Here is a 19093-nt window from a genome sequence, read left to right on the forward strand (position 1 = left end):
CTTTGATATGTGGTTGTCAAGTATAAACAACCTGATCAAACCCAATAAAGTTAAAACTGCGCACATGTGTAATTAAAACAACAAAAATATAAACAATTACTTACAAACGCATTCACGCAGAACTATTCCTTAAAAATACGCGTATATTATGGGCGACTGTATATACGTGACTTCATGAAAAGTTCTTAGTTTCCCATGCTTAAAATACAGCATTTATTGGGCAATGACATACTTTCAAAAACTGGAAGTTTTATCACAATCTATAACTGCATAAGGAAGACATCATGAAAAACCTATTGTAAACTATTTGATGTAATATCATAAGTTTGCACTAACATTTGTCTAAGGTATTCACAGCCACTGCTACGATAAGCAAATATGTTGGGAGTCAAAAGGATACAAGAATATTTGTTTATTATAGGCGGTTTTGCAATTGCTGTTATTGCTAAGTCATGCGCAAAGTAGATGCTCCGGCTCCTTAAGGATGCTAGTATGTTTAGTACCACTAAGCGGACACACGTATTATCCCATTGCCCCTGCAGCAGCTCCCACCATCTTACTGATGCCAATAGCCTTTGCGGTATCACCGAGGGCATGACTCGCTTTCTTCTTCCATTTCTTCAGTTTCTTGACAAGACCACGCTCACTGGTGTCATCACCGTTTTCGTCAATTACATCATCGCTGACCGCCAGTTCTGTATTTGATAATTTGACGTCGTTGGCATTATTATCAAGTCGTCCATTTACTTCAACCAGTTCTGGAACATGGTCACTACCCAGCGAACTACCGACAGCTCGAAGAGGAACTTCCAGAGAATTATGCAGTTTCTCGTCTGCAAAGATGAAAACAAAAGTGCGATGCAGAGGTTTGGCAACGTGTGCGGTGAAAGCAGTCAAGGAATCACAATGTACAATATGGCTCTGATTTAACTAATCATATTTACACAAGAAACACTATGCTAAGTTCTCTACAAAGTATGTGTGAACGCGTTCGATGTATCAAAATATGTTTTTAGAGGGCTTACTTGGCCGCAAGAAAAGTGGCTAAAATTTAACAAAAAAAAACTAGTTAGTATAGTTCTCTATCCTCAGTTCTTGCTATGGTTATCGCAAAATCGACCAAACTTTCCCTATGCTGCTTTGTTTTGTCCTCAGAATTCAGAATGTGATAAAGCCGGCTATGTTTATGCAATGCTTCAATGGAAATCTTGTGAATATATAACCATAAGGCGCACAATATTGAGCCGTAGATAGCATGGAGTTGTAAGCGAAAGATAACAAAAAAAGTACCTTGCTCAGTTTTTTTGACAGCGTGCGTCTTGACCGCTTCACCACTGAAAAATAAAAGTGGACAAATCTTTTATAATACCATCAATGCTTGTGACACAAACATAAAAAGAACATTTCGTTGCGTAAGGTGACTTTCCTTGGCAATGAAAACCTCATTTGCTAGAAGAGGTGAAAGAAAGGTCAGGTGTCTGGGCCGAATTGTACTCACAAAGCAGGGGCGCCTGCGAAAGAAGAAAAAGACAAATTTAGAAAATAAGAAAACCCCAAGTGTGTAGTGGGAGGAAGGTTGGGGCCTTCACAATTTTCGGGGTAGACGTTTCTTATTGCTAGCATGACAGACGCTACAAGATTCATGCACTTTCACTAAATAAAATAGTATTGCTTTATTCGTGTACACGAGTTTTTGTTGTTGTTTTTTTGGTTACTGGGTGGCGAATTGGACACTGGAGTCACAGTGTGGGTAGCTTCAACACATGGGTTTCCGAAGCATTGACACAAGCAGTTCTCCATCATATGGCTTTGAACGTGCACGTGAGAAATATATAAATGATTCTACATTCGCTAAAATTTTCTAGTACAGAGTATTAGGGTGTTCGGTATCCCGGTATCCGCAGAGGCGTCTCCAGAGTACTGCGGTAATATTTGAAGGTGTCGACATCTACAGTGACGTTTTGTGCAATCCCAACTATATGTGCATTTCTTTGTTTTCGAGAAGTGACCATAGTGAAGGACGTCTTAGAAGGCAACGCATCCGGAACTACACCACTCCCAGACATTACACCAGTAGAGAAGTAGAAAGTAGTAGGTATCTGCAACAGGATTTGTGTGTTTGCCTCTCTGATTTCAGCGCCACCATGTGGGTGACTAATTCAGCATCTCCAGTTTGCGACTGCTACAAACCAGTATGCTAAAGCCAATAAACGTGTGAACTAACTAAACTTATCTAACGCAGCTTTCACCGGTTCGCTAGACGATGGGAAGGACCACACAAAAAGCGGCCAAGTTCTGCAGCTTCAGCATCAATCTCAGCTGCAGTGGATCTGTGGGTCACCGCTCACTGTGCGTCACTTTAATGTGGTTTGACGCCACTAAAGCTTTCGCATGCTCATTACATGGCGACATTTGTGTCTGTCACGTTATAGATATTTTTAATTGTGAAAATGAGCAGTGTAGGTGCATTTTGAAAGCAAATATACGACGCATTCCTAAAGTTTGCTGCGTCAAACGCTTCTCACAGTGTATCATTGCGGTCAAAGAAAGGCTACAGCTAGCATTTCATTATCCCAAAGTTTGATGACGGTCCTGCATCTCTGTTTACCTGTAGTTTGAAGGTTATACAAATGCGGAACATATACGCGTTCGTTCAATCAAAATAACCACATTGGCCTTAAATCATAATATTTATTAGGAAATAGCTTTACATCTTTCATACAAACTTTACCGACAACAAAATACAGCTGTGCGTCACGGAGCAGAAATAAAACTTGAGGTCTTCCTCATTGCAACTTTTGCTCTGTAAGACCGGAACTAACGAAACAGAGCTGTGTGAGAGGTATTAAGTACTCAATAAATAAGCCACACATGATTGATTTCTTCTTCAAGTCGTATTAGGCAGATTCTTATGAGAGAACATATGTTCAGACAAGGACACCTTTTACATGACAACAGAACATAGATGGTCACATGATTCCGTGCATGCATATAAGGTGACTTCATTCTAAGGATATGTATAACTTAAACAGCATTCTGGCATTCCACAGTCTACAGTATAATAGGTTAAAGTGTAAATGTTGCAAGCTATGGTGGTTTGAGGAACAAAAATCTGCTTGATCCTAAAACGTTAGCGTACCTGCGTATTTGTGTTATCTCAGGTAAAAAAAACATGAGTACGAGTCTAACTTGGCCCCGCCACGGTGGTCTAGTGGCTAAGGTACTCGGCTGCTGATCCGCAAGTCAAATTCCGGCTGTGGCGGCTTCATTTCCGATGTAGGCGGAAATGTTGTAGGCCCGAGTACTCTGATTTGGGTGCACATTAAAGAACCCCAGGTGGTAGAAATTTCCAAAGCCCTCCACTATGGCGTCTCCAGTAATTATATGGTAGTTTCGGGATTTTAAACACCATTAATCAATCATTGAGTCTAACTTAGAGTTTTAATTGTGGTTGGATAATATGAATGAAAAAAGATTAAGCCCAGAAACGTAATCTAATATTTCACCTCTGTATTCGGTGTTACGCCTCGGACAACATTGGGTAATGAAACTGCCCCTGTGAAACAAATAATTCTATGCAGCTGCAAAGCAAACATATCTACCTTGCTATGGGTAAGTCATGTCTCTAAGCACACAAAACCGACGCCCAGAACGAGATGTGCCGCATTTCTCACATGGCCATGGCATTCTCAGTAGCCAAGGTTGGCAGAAAATATATATAAATAAAGTGTGTGTCCGCAGCGTTCACTACACACATTATATAAAAGCTGCACTTTAAAAGCTGCACTTGTTGAACATGTCTGCTGTCTCTTAAATAAACGGAGTCAACTCATAAACTCTTGAAGAAGAATGCTTACTTGAACAAGTTGGTTGAAATCTATGTTAATAGGGGCCGCAGCGCAAGCTTGGAAGTTTTGGAAAGAAGAAGAGCGCACGGAAGGCAAGGAACGGAAGACAAAGAGGGACCACATGAGCGCTGACAACTACACACACACACACACACACACACAAACACACACACACACACACACACACATATATATATATATATATATATATATATATATATATATATATATATATATATATATATACAAACCTGTAAAATCTTCGAACTAGCAAACGTTAGCAACGTGACAGAGTTCCGAGGAAGTGTCCGATAATAACGAAGCTTTTGGATAGGAGTTAGTCCTTTTGTTATTGTGCGTTCGTTTTTAATGGACACTCCTCCAGAACTATGTCACGTCGCTCACGTTTCCTTGTTGAGAGATTTTACCTGCTGGTATGTCTATATGAACATGTGTGTTGCGAAAAATATAATTCAGTTGGTAGTCAGCTCTCGTGTTGTCCCTCTTTGCCTTCCATTTCTCACATTGTGTACGCTATTGTTTCAGCACTGTCGTGCTTGTGCTGAGCCCCCTTACCATGCAATCAGTGTCTATATTGTGGAAAACAAAGCCGCTGAGGTAATGATAGGCACGGTCCGTTATAAGCCCTCATGTAGCAAAGATTACTGAACGGAGGCATGAAGACTGCTCTCAACTATTGCGCTCTCCACAGGCACTCGCCGTGTGAGTGATAAATTCCTTCCGTTTTTTGTCTCGTATATTCTTGAAATGCCTATCTTTTCTCAATCCGAAATATAACGCTATCAACAGCTTGAGCAAAATATATTAACATGTCCTTTTTTGGCCTATTTTCATGTGAGATAGTGAATATCTAGACATATAGAGCAGTGTGCCAGAGTGTAATCTGTTTTTTTTTCATTATGTGGCACTATTATTGCTAACACCTGGTGTTTTCACCTCCCTATATTTTCAAAGCCCGCAAAATAACGTGTGATTCCGATTTAGCATTTTTCCTGTCCTCTTTTTATCTTAGCGTTCTCGGGCGCATAGTGCTACGTCAAAATCTGGCTTCTCTGAGTTGATACTCTAAACGAAAAAAATATTCAGTGAACACTCACATGTTGTTCCCAAAACTGTGATCCATATGACGGCATGAAATGGTTGGAGGGTACAGACTCTGCGAAAATAACAGATGTCTCACGAGGTAATAATCAAACATGTCTCAAGAGATGGGTACTTCGGCAAAGACTTCTGTTTTACATAAATACTTTCCACAGTCGTGTCAATTCGTAACACTTGACAGCAAAGAATCGTGGCAGAATCACTAACTGTGAAGTATAGAAGTATAGACCTTCTAAAGAAAGTTTTTATGCGTTAACGAATTTCGGTGTTGACATCGTTCGCGTAGCATCTGCCATTGGTGAGGGAACAAGAGTACGCACAAATTTGTCTTTCGAACGTGCTGCAGAAGCACACGACCTGGTGCATGCAATTTTCAGCATGGTGATGATATGTAGGTTTTAAATGCGCAAGGGCCATGTCTTGGCCAAAGAGCCCCATGGAAAGGATGAAACAGTGACAATGATTTCCAATGTAACAATGACATGTGAGGTATATCAACTAAGATGATGCTACCGGGCTGTGAAGGGCCTAAGATTGCTCGCCTTAGGGCGGGTAAATTATAATATATGAAAACCATGTGAGTGAGATGAAATAAAAAACTAAAGACTAATGGCAATACTCATAGTACAAGAATAAGGAAATATTTGGGATTGACATGTTATTTAGCACATTTGTCTCATCACTGCCCTTGAACACACGAGCCGCGAGGCAGGGTGCTGTCTATGCGGCCACTGCAACAGCAACCTCCGTATGGAGGCCGTGCTACGGGTCACCTCAAAATATAGTGTTAAAACCATGTACTTCTTTTAAAAATAGAAACAATGATTTTTGTTTAAAGAGTGCATCCCTACCGATAAACATAGAAGGGTGCAGTGGAAGCTGCTGTCAATAGGGCAGTAAAGATGTTTTTTTTCTGATACCATCCAACTCGCTGCACTGGACAAGGATGTGGAGAACTGTAAGTGGTTCACCACATTTCTCACAGCTAGGTTGTTCTCCACCAGATAGAAAATATGAATGTGTGCTGTGTGTGTGCCCTATTTTATAGCCTGGTAAATGTTACTTGTCCGTAGCGTGATTTAGATACTTGTGGCCAATTGTCAAGTTTCTATTTGATAATATGTAGTTTATTTTCAGTCTGCCTATCCCATAGGCGCTGCCAATATGCTCTGAGCCTTTGTTTTAAGAAGTGCTTCATGTCAAGTTCAGGGACAGTCAAAGATGGGTTGGTGGCAGTGTTGTCGTGCGCGGTTACAGCTAGCTGGTCCGCGGTTACGTTTCCAACAATCTCACGCTGCCCTGGCACCCAGCCCACCACAACATGCCGTTTGAGAGCGTAGATCATGCATAAAAGCGAATAAAACGGTACAAGCACAGGATTTTTATGTTTTTTTTTTCAAATTTTCAAAGCTGTTACAACACTCAAAGAGCCCATGTATATAACCGTGCATTCTAGTTTAAATTGCTTTATATTTTTGGCAGCCACAGAGAGCGCATGAGCTTCTGCGATGAAAACGCTTGTTTGTGGGTGCAGAATACCGGAAGCTGAAAAGGATGGCCCTACAGCTGCATAGGACACATCAGTTCGAGACTTGAAGGCATCTGTAAAATATTCAGGGCAAGCGAATTTGTGTTTAAGTTCCATGAAGTATGTGTGTATATGTGCAATCGGTGCATACTTCGTCACTTCCGCAAAGGATACATCACATTCTATCACCTGCTACTGCCACGGCGGTAGGTGTGCAGCAGGAGCCATGCGACACTGTTCGAAAAGCGGCACACCTGTTATCTCGGCTAGGCCCCTCACACGAAGTGAGTAAGGCTGCCTCATCGAGGAGTGGTTTCCAAAAAGTGCACAACTAGACAAATCATTATTTTTGGAATGCATAGGGTTCCTTATCGCCGTTCACTTTCAGATAATAATGAATAAAAGGCATGCCGGATCTCTGCAGGGAGAGTGACCACTCATTCGACTCAGCGTAAAAGCTCTCTACAGGGCTCGTTTGATAGGCACCTGTAGAGAGGCGGATGCCCAGTTGATGTAGAGGATCCAGAATCTTTATTGTGCTTGGCGAGGCTGATAGATATACTATTGCCCCATCGTTAAGACGTGAACGTACCAGGCTTTTGTAGAGATTCATGAGGCACTTTCTGTCGCTTCCTTAGGATGTGCGCGACAGTAACTTCAGGATATTCATTCTTTTCATGCATTTATTTTAAAGGTGTTGCGTGTTGATGTGTGTTGCGAATGTTAGTTTTGCATCCAAGATTATACCAAGGAACCTATGTTCTGTGCTTACGGGTGGAAGTTCGCCTTTCATGACAATCTGAGGATCCCGGTGTAAGCCGCTTTTCCGTGTGAACAGGACACATGTGTATTTTTGTGGGTTGACTTTGAACCCACTTTCATGAGCCCATTTGGACACTTTGTTTATAGCAAGCTGGACCTGGCGCTCACAGAAGCCGAGGTAACACGTTTGAAAAGCCATGTGGATGTCGTCAACATACGTGGAGTAAAATATCTCATGGGGGATGTACTGACGCAGAGATTTCATTTTTATAATAAAGAGCGTGCAGATCATTACCCCACCCTGTGGTACTCCGGTTTCCTGTACAAATGTTCGGGACAAGACATTGCCCACTCGAACTCGAAATACGCGATCGGACAGGTAACTTTCGATGATATTGAACATATTATCACGTATACCCATATGCGAGAAGTCTCTCAATATCCCAAACCTTCACGCCGTATCATAGGCCTTTTCCATGTCGAGGAATACAGATAGAAAAAATTGGTTAGGGACAAATGATTCACGTAGGCGTGCCTCAATCCGTTTAAGATGATCGCTGATGGATCGGCCTTCTCTAAATCTGCTCTGGTATGGGTCTAGCAGTTTGCTTGATTCTAGGAAGTGGAGTAGATGGCAATTATACAAATTTTTGAAAACCTTACAGATGCAACTGGTTAATGCAACAGGCCTGTAATTTGATGCAGACGACGGATCCTTGCCCTGCTTCAAAATGGGAATTATCACAGCTTCCTTCCAAGAAGAGGGGATCACACCAGAAAACTATACAAGATTGTAAAGGGAAAGAAGAGTGTTTTGTCTTTCGGAGGGTAGATACATTATGAGATGCTTCAGCATCTCATACATTATGGTGTCAGGACCTGGGAAATACGTGTTGCAACAGTTAAGCGCTCTTTGGAATTCCGCTAAGCAGATTGGCTCAATATAAGCCGCAATTTTTTTTAGATTTTCTTTCTAGGTTTTGTTGTTCCAACTGTGCTTTGTATTTTTGGAATGCATCAGAGTAGTGTGAGGAGCTCTATTTAGTTTTTAAATGTGCACCAAGAAAGTTGGCTTGGTTCTCCATGATTTCTCCTAGGGTATTTACTAGTGGAAGAGAATATGTGTGTTGGCATTTAAATTTCTGGACTTTGTTCTACACTTTTCTGTCATCTGTGTACGAGTTCATGCTTGTTATGAACTTTGTCCGGATTTTTCATCTGGCTTGTCTGTGAGTTTTTCTTGCCTTCGATTTGACCTGATCAAATTTTTCAGGTTTTCTGCTGTTGAAAAATCACGAAACAATGCCCACGCTTTATTCTGAATTATCCGAGTTTCCTACAGGCATAATTTCCCTATTGGACTTGCCATTTAGAACTCATTCCGCTCGTTTGAATAATGCACTTAGATTCGGCATCAAGAATAAAAGCAGTGAAATACGCGACAGCGTCATCTATGGTCAGAGCAGACAACTCAGTCCATGTCATGTGGGTAAAAGTTTGGTACTCTTCCCAATCAGCTGAGTCAAGCTTCCACCTCGGAACCCGCGAAGATAGTTGGCCTTTGTTTGGCACGCTCAGGACGATCGGGAAGTGGTCACTCTCATAAGTTTTTAAGAACATTCCATTTAAAGTCGGCTAAAAGTGATGGTGTTGAAACGCTAAGATCTATCAAGGATTATGAATTGTTTGCAAGGCTAAAATACATAGGCTCCTTTGTATATAAGAGACATGACCTAGACGAATAAAGAAGCTGTGCAATAAGACGTCCTCGAGTGTCACAGCGGGAATCACCCCGCAGCCCATTATTTGTGTTAAAGTCACCTAAAACAAAAAAAGGGTTCTGGGAGTAATTATTTTAATGATTCCAAGCCGCGCCTCTTAAGCTGATGGTGAAGTGGTATATACAGAGAGCGTAAGGTGATGAGTTTGTAAAAAAAAGTACAGCTCCAATGGCCACGGCCTCAAGGGCTGTCCGGAGCTTCATCTGCTGGCATGCCACACTTTTAATTTCTATAAAGACTACTCCGCCGGATGATACGGCAGCATTTTCACGATCCTTCCGGAAAGTTATGTATTGGCGAATAAAGTTGCTGTATTTAGGAGTTAGGTACGTTCCTTGCACACACAGCACTTTTGGGTTGAACTTACTGAGAAGGTCTTGAGCATCATTTAGATTTATGAGTAGCCCTCTAACATTCGACTGAATGATTTTATCCATTATGAATTAAGAAAAAGTGCTGTTCGTAGACAAGACTTAGATTGGTTCATTTTACAGGGCCTTTGTGAGGCCTTGTAATTGGTGTTTGGTCTTTTTTTTTGAAGCGGTCGACAAGAGGTCTCCGCTCCTTTAGTGCTACCGGCGCCGTTTGGCTAGGAGTGATGCCCATAGCCTCCTGTGAGGCACTGGACACCCACTCCAAAGAGCAATCTGTGTGCCGCTTAGACTTCGCCTCAGTCGACGAAGCCTTCGCCCCCACCGGGCACGAGGTTGTTAGAGCCTCCTTCGCCTCCTCATTTCTCTGGCTGCTGCCAGTGCTTGTAGAGGCCAGCGGTGTGGACTGGTTGGCTGTGGGTGGGGCAGCGCTGGCTGCTCCCACCAGAGGGGCAGGTGGCTTTGACCTGGGCACGCTAGGCATGGTTCAGGTAGACGCCAAGGGCCATTGTGGGGCCGCCCCTCGTTGCACTACTTCAGCGAAGGACGTTCTTAGTGCGAAAGAAGGTGAGACTCGCTGTCGTGCTTCACGGAACGTTATATTTTCGTTAAGTTTTATGGTGATAATTTTGTTTTCTCTTTTCCAGGCTGAGCAAGCTCTGGCGTATGCGGCATGGCTGCCTTTGCAGTTTGCACAGTGAACCTCATCATATTCGCACTCATCAGTACCGTGACGAGTTACGCCGCACTTTACCACAAGTAAGCTGACCTCGGCAGGTCTGAGATCCGTGTCTGAATCACTGGCATTTAGAACAACGTCTCTGGTTAGGAACTTATTGACGCACACGAAGTTTTACGTAGCCGGTTTCGAGTGTCTGGGGTAGAATGCTTGAATTGAAAGTAAGTATTAGGTGCTTTGTTGCCGTTTCAGTGTTGTTGCGTCTGATTTTTATGCGTGGTACATGTGTTATGCCTTGGTCCTTCCATTCGTCAAGGAGTTCCTCTTCGCATAGTGTCATAAGGTCTTGATCGGATACTACGCCCTTCACGGTGCTCAGAGTACGATATGCAGTAACTGATACAGGGGTATTGCCAAACGCTACGAGGTGTGAAAGTTTGTTGTAGTGTTCCTTGTTTTTTTCAAAGAAAATGTCCCCACTTGCCATCTTTGTGGCCCTATAGCCGGTCCCAATGGTGTCCTTTAAGCACTTGGCCACGAGAAAAGGTGATATTGCTCTGGCTTTAGTAGATATTTCTTCGAAGTGAACAACATGGTATCTTGGGAAATCTTCAATGTTTTGTAGGAAAAACAAAGAGGATGCATCGGTGCGTAGCCTTTTCATGGAACGATCGGTTAAAGGAGGGTTCTGAGGTCCCATGAAAAAATGGCTTCTTCGGCAGCGAAGCCTACCACCCTCCACGGAGTCAATTAAGGGAACGTGGCAGATCATGTGAACAAGTCAGCCTTACACCAGCAGTACGCCATCGTCATAACAGAATATGGTTTACCCTAGGTAGGATAGCCACACAAGGTTAACCCTAGCCACCAGGAAACAATGAAGTAAATAGAAAACAGAAGAAGACACGACAGATTTAGAGGGAAAAAAGACGAAGATGTAAGAAGAAACAGACAGGAAGAGGCGACTGCCGATTCCACCTGGGTGGGTTAGCCTAGGGGTGCTGCCTACGTGAAGCCAGGGACAAAGGGGTGTGTTGTCTCTGCCGGGGGGCCTTAAAGGTCCAATCACTCGGCGTCAGCTCAACCCCCAGGATCCCCTTTTCCGCAGACATGGCAAAGCCACGCACGGCTAGGCGTGGGAGGGAGTCGAACCCCCCCCCCCCCTCCTTGTTAGCTCGGGTCCGTGGTGACGCTACGCACCAAACGCCTGCTCTCGCAGACGCCACTGCGGGGTGCCATTTTCAAAAATTAATGGCTTGTCGATCGTGGTCTTGTCCAAAATCGCAGTCCGTCTGTATTATGGCAATCTGATCTACGCGCTAAGTCACTTGTTATTTGATATTGTAACATTTCATTGACGCAGTTCACAGTTGCATTTCGTTAATTGACGTCTGACCGTCATCGTTGCATCCGCCGACTAAAGTGTTGTGCCTTCAAGCACGTCGTTGAAGGGCGCATTATCGGCATGATGAAGGAAAAAGTTAGTATGGAGCACTGCTCAATGAGAGAAACAATGAGAGAAAAAAGAAAGAAACAAAGAAAGAAGAGATAGAAGTAAAGCGAGAAAAAAAGAATAAAAAGAAAGAAATAAGAAAATAAAGAAAAACAGAACGAACAAAAAAAAGAGAGAAAGAAAAAAAAAGAATTTAAGAAAGGAAGATCGAAATAACGAAAGAAACAAACAAAAAATGAGGGACTTTTCACCTACCACTGTATTTTCAACTGCGAGATGAACTCAGCTCTTTTCTTTAATGCCGTTCTTAGTGTGAAAGAAAAAGCATCATCGCTTCAAGTTGTGCCAGTGCTTTTACACATCATCCAAAACATAAACAAATATAAGTAGTAGAGCTCACGAATCACCTATTTTCACCAGTGTTTTGGCCAAGAATACAAAGAACACCTCGCAAACAGGAGCTTCAATGAACTAGTGCACGAAAATTTAATATGCACACTACAAACTGCTTTTCAGCATTATTCTAACATTGCAGAAAGAGTTGTTACACTTTGCCTGACCAGCTAGTGAATTCACCAGCTACTGAGAGTACAAATGTTGCGTCAGTGTTCTTGCGAAAATGTTGGTTATCTAGCAAAACTATGCAAACTCGACAAGAGATTTAAATTCCCAATCTCAAGCTTTTTGACGTCAGCTGGGTCTCACTGCCTGCCCGGCTTGTTTATGAATACCATTCGCTGTAGTCATCACAGTGCGCTGTCCGCAATGCTTCACATTGAGAGAAAGAAAAAAGAAGAACGTTGCGGAACGAGAGATCTGACATGTGGCTTGATAGGGTGTTTGAAATTACCTACGTGCATTCTTTAACATAGTTGACTAATCTCCCACATGCTCAACGTCACTTGGCAGCTGGGAGTTTTACGGTAATAATGAATCATATAAACGGTGTCCCTGCATCGAGGAAAGAGTTCAAAGAAGCTGATCCCTAGTTATTTTTAATTATAAAGACCAAGCGCGTAATTTCGCTCAAGTTCATAGGTCACCTAAGCTGCTCAGTACCTGAAAGTCAAATAGAAAATGAAAGCAAATAAAAACCTAAATGAAAGTAAATATGTCTCATAATATAGTATCTGTTACTCTATCTTTAGATGGCCTGACGATTCACACTCATGCAAGGGTTAAAATCAAATAATAAAATACAGGTACCGATAGCGTATATAACTTACCATCAAAACATTGATACGACTGTGCAGCCGTGTTGGTAACAAAATATACTTTATAAGAACTTCAAATTTTACCAACATCGTATAGATTTATTTGCGTGACAGCATCAAATGTTCGAATATCAACTTAATAGCTTAAAGCATGTGTCGTATCCATTATCACTTGCAGTTAAAAACAAATGATGACGGGTTTCAATGAGCTTGCACCATCACGCGTGAAAAAAGCTTTTACTTTTTCAATTACAATGTCCGCCTCAGTTCTCTAACACACCCTTAAGGGTCCGTACAACGCTTTGCTGAATAATTTTCAAAAGCTGTATTCAAAGAGCTGAGAACCTTATCAATTGACTGCCACAAAAGTTTTTATATTCCTTCAAGTGGCAGTAGAGTTCCGCGGATTTCTTGAATGATTCAAGAGCTTTCTCCCTGTGGCGGCTGCATTACCGATGGAGGCGGAAAAGTTGTAGGCCCGTGTGCTCAGATGTGGACACACGTGAGAAAACCCCAGGTGGTCGAAATTTCTGGAGCTCTCCACTACGGCGTCTCTCATAATCATATGGTGGTTTTGGGACGTTATACCCCACATATCAATCAATCAAGAGCTTTCTCTCTGCTTTAGTACGAGTGAGTGCACCGAAGAGGATGTCATTCCGCCCCTGCTACCGCACTCACTTGCCGCAGTTGGTGATAACTTGCGGTGGCCGCGGTAAGTATGCAGTTGACAAAGCTGAAATAAGCAAAATTGTGCGGACTTTTCGTTTCATGCGCGGTCACATGCATTTACTACATCACATTTCTAGAAAAGAGGGAACAATTTTTCGCCTACTTTGACAACTAATCGTGCATTAAAGGCACTGAGCTCTGCTATTATGTTCGTCTAGCATCTTCTTAGAAGCCTCGACTACCGATGGGCAGTGTACTGCTCACCATGGTAAAAAAAGTGTTGCAGGGCTCCTTCTAACATCTATACATGAAATGATACATTACAAAAAAAAAACATATATGTTTTAAAGAATGCATTGAAGAGTGATGGCCCATTTCTTGGGCTCCTCTGAACATGTACTGATGCTCGACTGGACATGTGCACATATCGGATCACTTTTACCAGTGAATCGAATTCTGCTGAATTACAAAGCTCCCACCATTGGGTACACCAAGAAGAATTTTCGTATTTTATAGGACATGTTTTTCTAATCTCACCAGCTCAAAAAGGTGTTGTGTGAACGCTGAAGAGCTAGGACTCGGAAAAGTACACGTTTACTTCTGCGAGAACAGCCACCGCGCTTGCCAACATGGCAACATCTGCCACCTATTTAGAGGCCCAATCACACTGAGTGCTATCACGGCCTACCGAGTGCGGGCAGCCTCTATGTCTTTTTATGACTCACCTACGCATTTGACCTGAACGTGCTTACCTCTTTGAGCTAGGAGGTGTCCGCCATGCTCCACTTCTATTCGTCGTCATCTTAGGGGTCGGTGAAGGACACTAATGCAACCCGGAAACCGGTGAATTTCACTCGTCTAAGTGGCTACCAGAAAAAAGTTCTGCCAAGCTCGGGCGTTAGCAACTCCGTCAGCCGGTCGTGCAAGCACTCTGCCCAGCTGGGCCAGCCACGGCAGAGAACACCCACGCTGAGCCCGCAGCTGCAAGATGTGTCACACCGTACCGAACAACACCACATGTGAATGACTGGCGCCAGTTACGAAGGACACTACTGCCACTCTCGCAGATGAACTTACCGATGACTATCTGCGGAAAGAGGTCCGGCTCATACACAACTTGCTGACGCACTGAATCTGCCAAGTTCGAGAGCTTCGTCCATATCACTGGCCAAACATTTTTTTGTTGTTGGCATGCCACAAGCTGACACGGCCCATATTCTACTCCAAATGGCTGTGGATTTGCAAGAATTAAACAAAACATATCAGCCGCTAAAGTTTTGCTGTATTCATTTACATTGCCACATACCCAGGAAAGCACTAACGAAATTCACCTCCATGCCGCAGCGGCTTCATTTTTGATGGAGGTGGAAATGGTTGAGGCCTCCCTGCTTAGATTTAGGTGCACGATAAATAACCCCAGGTGGTTGAAATTTCTGGAGTCCTCCACTCCGGCGTCTCTCATAGTCTTAGATTTAGGGTGTTAAGCCCTAACAATTATCATTTTCGTTGTCTGCGTCTGCTTTCTCTTTCGCAGGTAGGAGTGCATTCACACTGTTTTAAATGCGAAGCCTCTCTTAGCCAACTTCAGCGACTTTGAGCGTATCTATCTATCTATCTATCTATCTATCTATCTATCTATCTATCTATCTATCTATCTATCTATCTATCTATCCGCCTACGACTTTTAGCTCTCCTGGCTGTTTCGATTACGGTATCCATACCAAACTTGGTATGGCATAACATGACTGTATGAAAAACATATCTCACTAGTCATAACATGACAATCGTGACCTGTATGTCATGAATTAAATATTTTTTATTCATGGTCCTGCAGCTCTTGCGGTGGTTTCGTTCACATGGCATGTTGCAAAACTGGTATGTTATGGCATGATTGAATGGGGAACACAAGTGACAGACCCTAATATGAAAATCATGACATGCCTGTCAAGTAACAACATGACTACATGTCATGCTCATGATGCGCTCGCGGCCGTTTCGCTAGTGTCAAATATACCAAGTTTGGTATTTTAGTACGTGAATGAATGACGAAGGTATGTGACCGTGACCGGTGCACACAAACATGATAATCATGAGATGCGTGTCATATAACAACTTGACTACAAGCCACGCTCATGATGCGCTGGCGGTGGTTTCGCTAGCTTCACCTATACCAAGTTTGGTATTACGGGACGTGAATGAATGACAAAGGTATTATAGTGGTGCAAACATGATAAACATGAGATGCGTGTGATGTAACAACATGACTACATGCTCCGCTGAGGATGCACTCACGACCGTTTCGCTAGCTTCATATTTACCAATATCGGTATTGTGCGACGCGAACGAACGACACATGTAAATAACTCATCCAAACATGATATTCATGACATGCGTGTCATGTAACAATACGACTACATGCCACACTGATTATGCGGTCGAGGCCGTTTCACTAGCTTCACATGTGACAAATTCGGTATTACATGACGCTAATGGATGACGAAGGTATGTGACTGGTGCAAACATTATTTCAGACTTCAGATTTCATATGATCATGAGATGCATGTCATGTGAGAACAATGTACATGCCACTGTCAAGGCGCCTATACATTTCGACGTGACGCGGTTTGTGTGCTCGCTGGTGTTCATTTCGTCGCATCGCGCCGGCGTGACTACGTCAGGCGCCGGTCCTGCCATATACTCGCAGGCGCGCGCCGCTCTGCGTTGCTTTGACGCATGCGCGTTTCAGCGCGTCCGGGGTCCCTACGTCACGGAAATAGGGAGACGCAGTGTTGCCTGGGTAACGCATCGGCGCGAAATGCAGGTTGTGGCATTTCGCGCCGGTTGCCGTCAGGCCGCGCTGACGGACGGTGTTGCGCCTGGCGTCTTGTTGAGGTCGCTTCGCTGTGCCCAGCGTGGATGCAAGTCAACTCTTCATTGGAGTATATTGGGCTTTTCATGGCGCGGTCGCGGCCGTTTGGCTAGCTGCACATATACCAAATTTTGTGTTACGTCATGTCAATAAATTGCGAAATATATGAGAGGTGCAAACATGATAATCCTGACACACGTGTTAAGAGCTTGACAACAAACCACACTCATAACCTGCTCGCGGCCGTTCAGCTTGACCTGATATACTAAATTTGGTATCACGTGACGTGAATATATGAGGAAGGTAAATGAATCATCAAAACATGATAATCATGACACGGAAGTCATGTACGGCATCATTTACCTTCACTTCTTAACCTTGTGCTGATTTTAAAGTAACATATCAACATTTCTCATTCGGGCTTCATATATCACGGATTCTCACTGTGCGTGAGATTTGCCATTTTTTCATCAATGACAGAAAGACGATGCGGGGTCTGGAAGGCACTTGATCTTTATGGTCATCAGCCACAGCACAAGCAAGTATCATAGATATATGCAGCTTGTACCTCGCCTATAAGCAGAATGACGAGTGGCATATTGGCATAATGGATGCTTCCCTACCCAATGAAAGTTACGGGAAATGCATAGTTGGTACCTTTCATGTACTATGCCGTACACTAGACAATGAGCAAGTAAATGGACCCTAAAGTACGTGTTTCACCCGTAAACACTCTGTGGCCCCGGACAATGTTCCAAGCACCCTTGCAATACTAGCACTATTGAATTACACTTGATTCGTAACGACAAATACAAAACTTGTTAACCTAAACGAAAGTGGTTCAGCGAGAAGGTGTACATTTACAGCGTCCATTCTCACTGAGGGCCGCAGTCTTTTTGTTCTCTTTATTTAGGAGTTCTTCCTAAACAAATAATTAAGGAAAACGTGGCCTGAAGACCAAGGTGCCATGTTTCACTTTCTAGCGCCGCATTGGTCTATTTATGAAAAACACTGAAATAGTGCTCCTAAATTTACCAATAGAGAACATTCATTTGTAGAAAGGTAAAATGTGCAATTATACATTGAATTTGTGTTTTTTGTAGAGGCCGATATCCCACTGCATTCATACTGAACTATCTTGGCGTAATCAAACGGGATGCAAAAGAAGGTGCGCAAATTTTTCTTCTTCTGGGTACTGCCAGTTTGCGTTGCCAATACTTCAGTATTATTGCAGTAAAGTTTAGCCTGTAGAAGGAACTTGAAAATCTGACGCACCATTGCACATCATATCTTTACCAGCTAGCCGGCTTTACCAACTAAAGTCTACCTTGACTAGCCTGCTTCTCAACCCTTCTGCAGCTGTACTGCATGCCCTGTGAGCTTACAGTCATTTACAAAATACTTTAATTAGGTCAAAGCTTTACGTGTCTTATAAAATGCGACAATAACTGGTGGCATTGTTTGCGCTCCATATCGGTGGCATAACACACGTGACGCAAGAAATCAACATCCAAAGATTGATTGATACTTGATTGATATGTGGGGTTTAACGTCCCAAAACCACCATTTGATTATGAGAGACGCCATAGTGGAGGGCTCCGGAAATTCAGACCACCTGGGGTTCTTTAACGTGCACTCAAATCTGAGCACACGGGCCTACAACATTTCCGCCTCCATCGGAAATGCAGCCGCCGCGGCCGGGAATCGAACCCGCGACCTGCGGGTCAGCAGCCGAGTACCTTAGCCACTAGACCACCGCGGCGGGGCGAACATCCAAAGATGTTATCATAATACGTATTATACCATTTATTGGTATCGCTATAGCGTCATGATGCTGCAAGATATTTATGACGGCGCCTTCCCAAGACATTTTCGCTTAGTCAACGATGAGCCGATCATGGGGCCAGTTCCAAACCAGCTAATCTGCCAAACGCTTTTGATGCATCCAATTATTGAGGTAGTTCGAAACCATGTTTGGGGCAGTAACAATACAGAGGGGATTGGACGAGCATCAGTGCAACCACCAAGGAGAAATGGGAGATAGCCTTCGCCGTCCTGTCAACTTTGGCGAATGCATTTGATGCCAGGTAACTATTTCTCGACAATCTTTTTTTTAGACAATGCTAAGACTTATCAGCACAATCAACAATTTCGTAGAGTAATGTCCGCGCTGTTCGATATAATAAGTGCTTTATACAGCAACCTTTTATTCAGCTTTAAAGAGAACCCAGAACATGTATCTCCTAACATGGCGCACCAAGCTCTTTGTTGTAAAGAGCATCAGCAACATCGGCTAGAAAATTCTACACCTTCTTTCAGTTATTCGGCTTCTTTCTTAGACAATGCGTTCTCGAGCGGCTTTTATTGGAACTCGTGTCACCTTCACCACAACTAATCTTCAGATGACCTTTGCGTGTTTTGTATAGATAGTTCCTCTTGTACTAACACAGAACAAGTTAAGTGAGTTCCTTGTACTTTATTAGCTCTTTCTTTGCACTTCGTAACGTCTTGCACTGTAGGAAAAACAAAAAAGTGCACTGCACAGTATGCCACTACACACTCAAATATTAGCTCTCGTAAGGTGAGTGAGAAAGAAAGTGAATAAGTAGGTCACAAAACACTTTTTTTCGCGTTAATGGAATTTGAGCGTTATTGTCTTCATATCAGTGCAGCGATGGCGTAGTGGTTAGAGCATCCACCTCACATTCAAGAGGTCCATGGTTTGAATTCCGGGGCCACGCAGTTCCCAAACAGATTAAAACTAATCGACGTGGTGATGGAAGTGCATTAAGAG

The 19093-nt window shown here is 43.1% G+C and overlaps 1 protein-coding gene across 1 annotated transcript in view; it reads right to left on the bottom strand.

The window, feature by feature from the left end:
• Positions 1 to 591: 591 nt before the first annotated feature.
• The window catches only part of LOC119178218 (uncharacterized), a 40495-nt gene continuing 21993 nt past the window's right edge, over positions 592 to 19093 (bottom strand). The window contains exons 4-6 of the mRNA XM_075887344.1: positions 1499 to 1511; positions 1291 to 1334; positions 592 to 833 (exon numbers count right to left, since the gene is read on the bottom strand). Of these exons, the coding sequence (XP_075743459.1) occupies positions 744 to 833; positions 1291 to 1334; positions 1499 to 1511 (147 nt within the window). The 3' untranslated portion in view covers positions 592 to 743. The remainder of the gene's footprint in view (positions 834 to 1290; positions 1335 to 1498; positions 1512 to 19093) is intronic.

Source organism: Rhipicephalus microplus, chromosome 1 (assembly GCF_043290135.1).
Source record: "Rhipicephalus microplus isolate Deutch F79 chromosome 1, USDA_Rmic, whole genome shotgun sequence".
Classification (NCBI taxonomy): domain Eukaryota; kingdom Metazoa; phylum Arthropoda; class Arachnida; order Ixodida; family Ixodidae; genus Rhipicephalus; species Rhipicephalus microplus.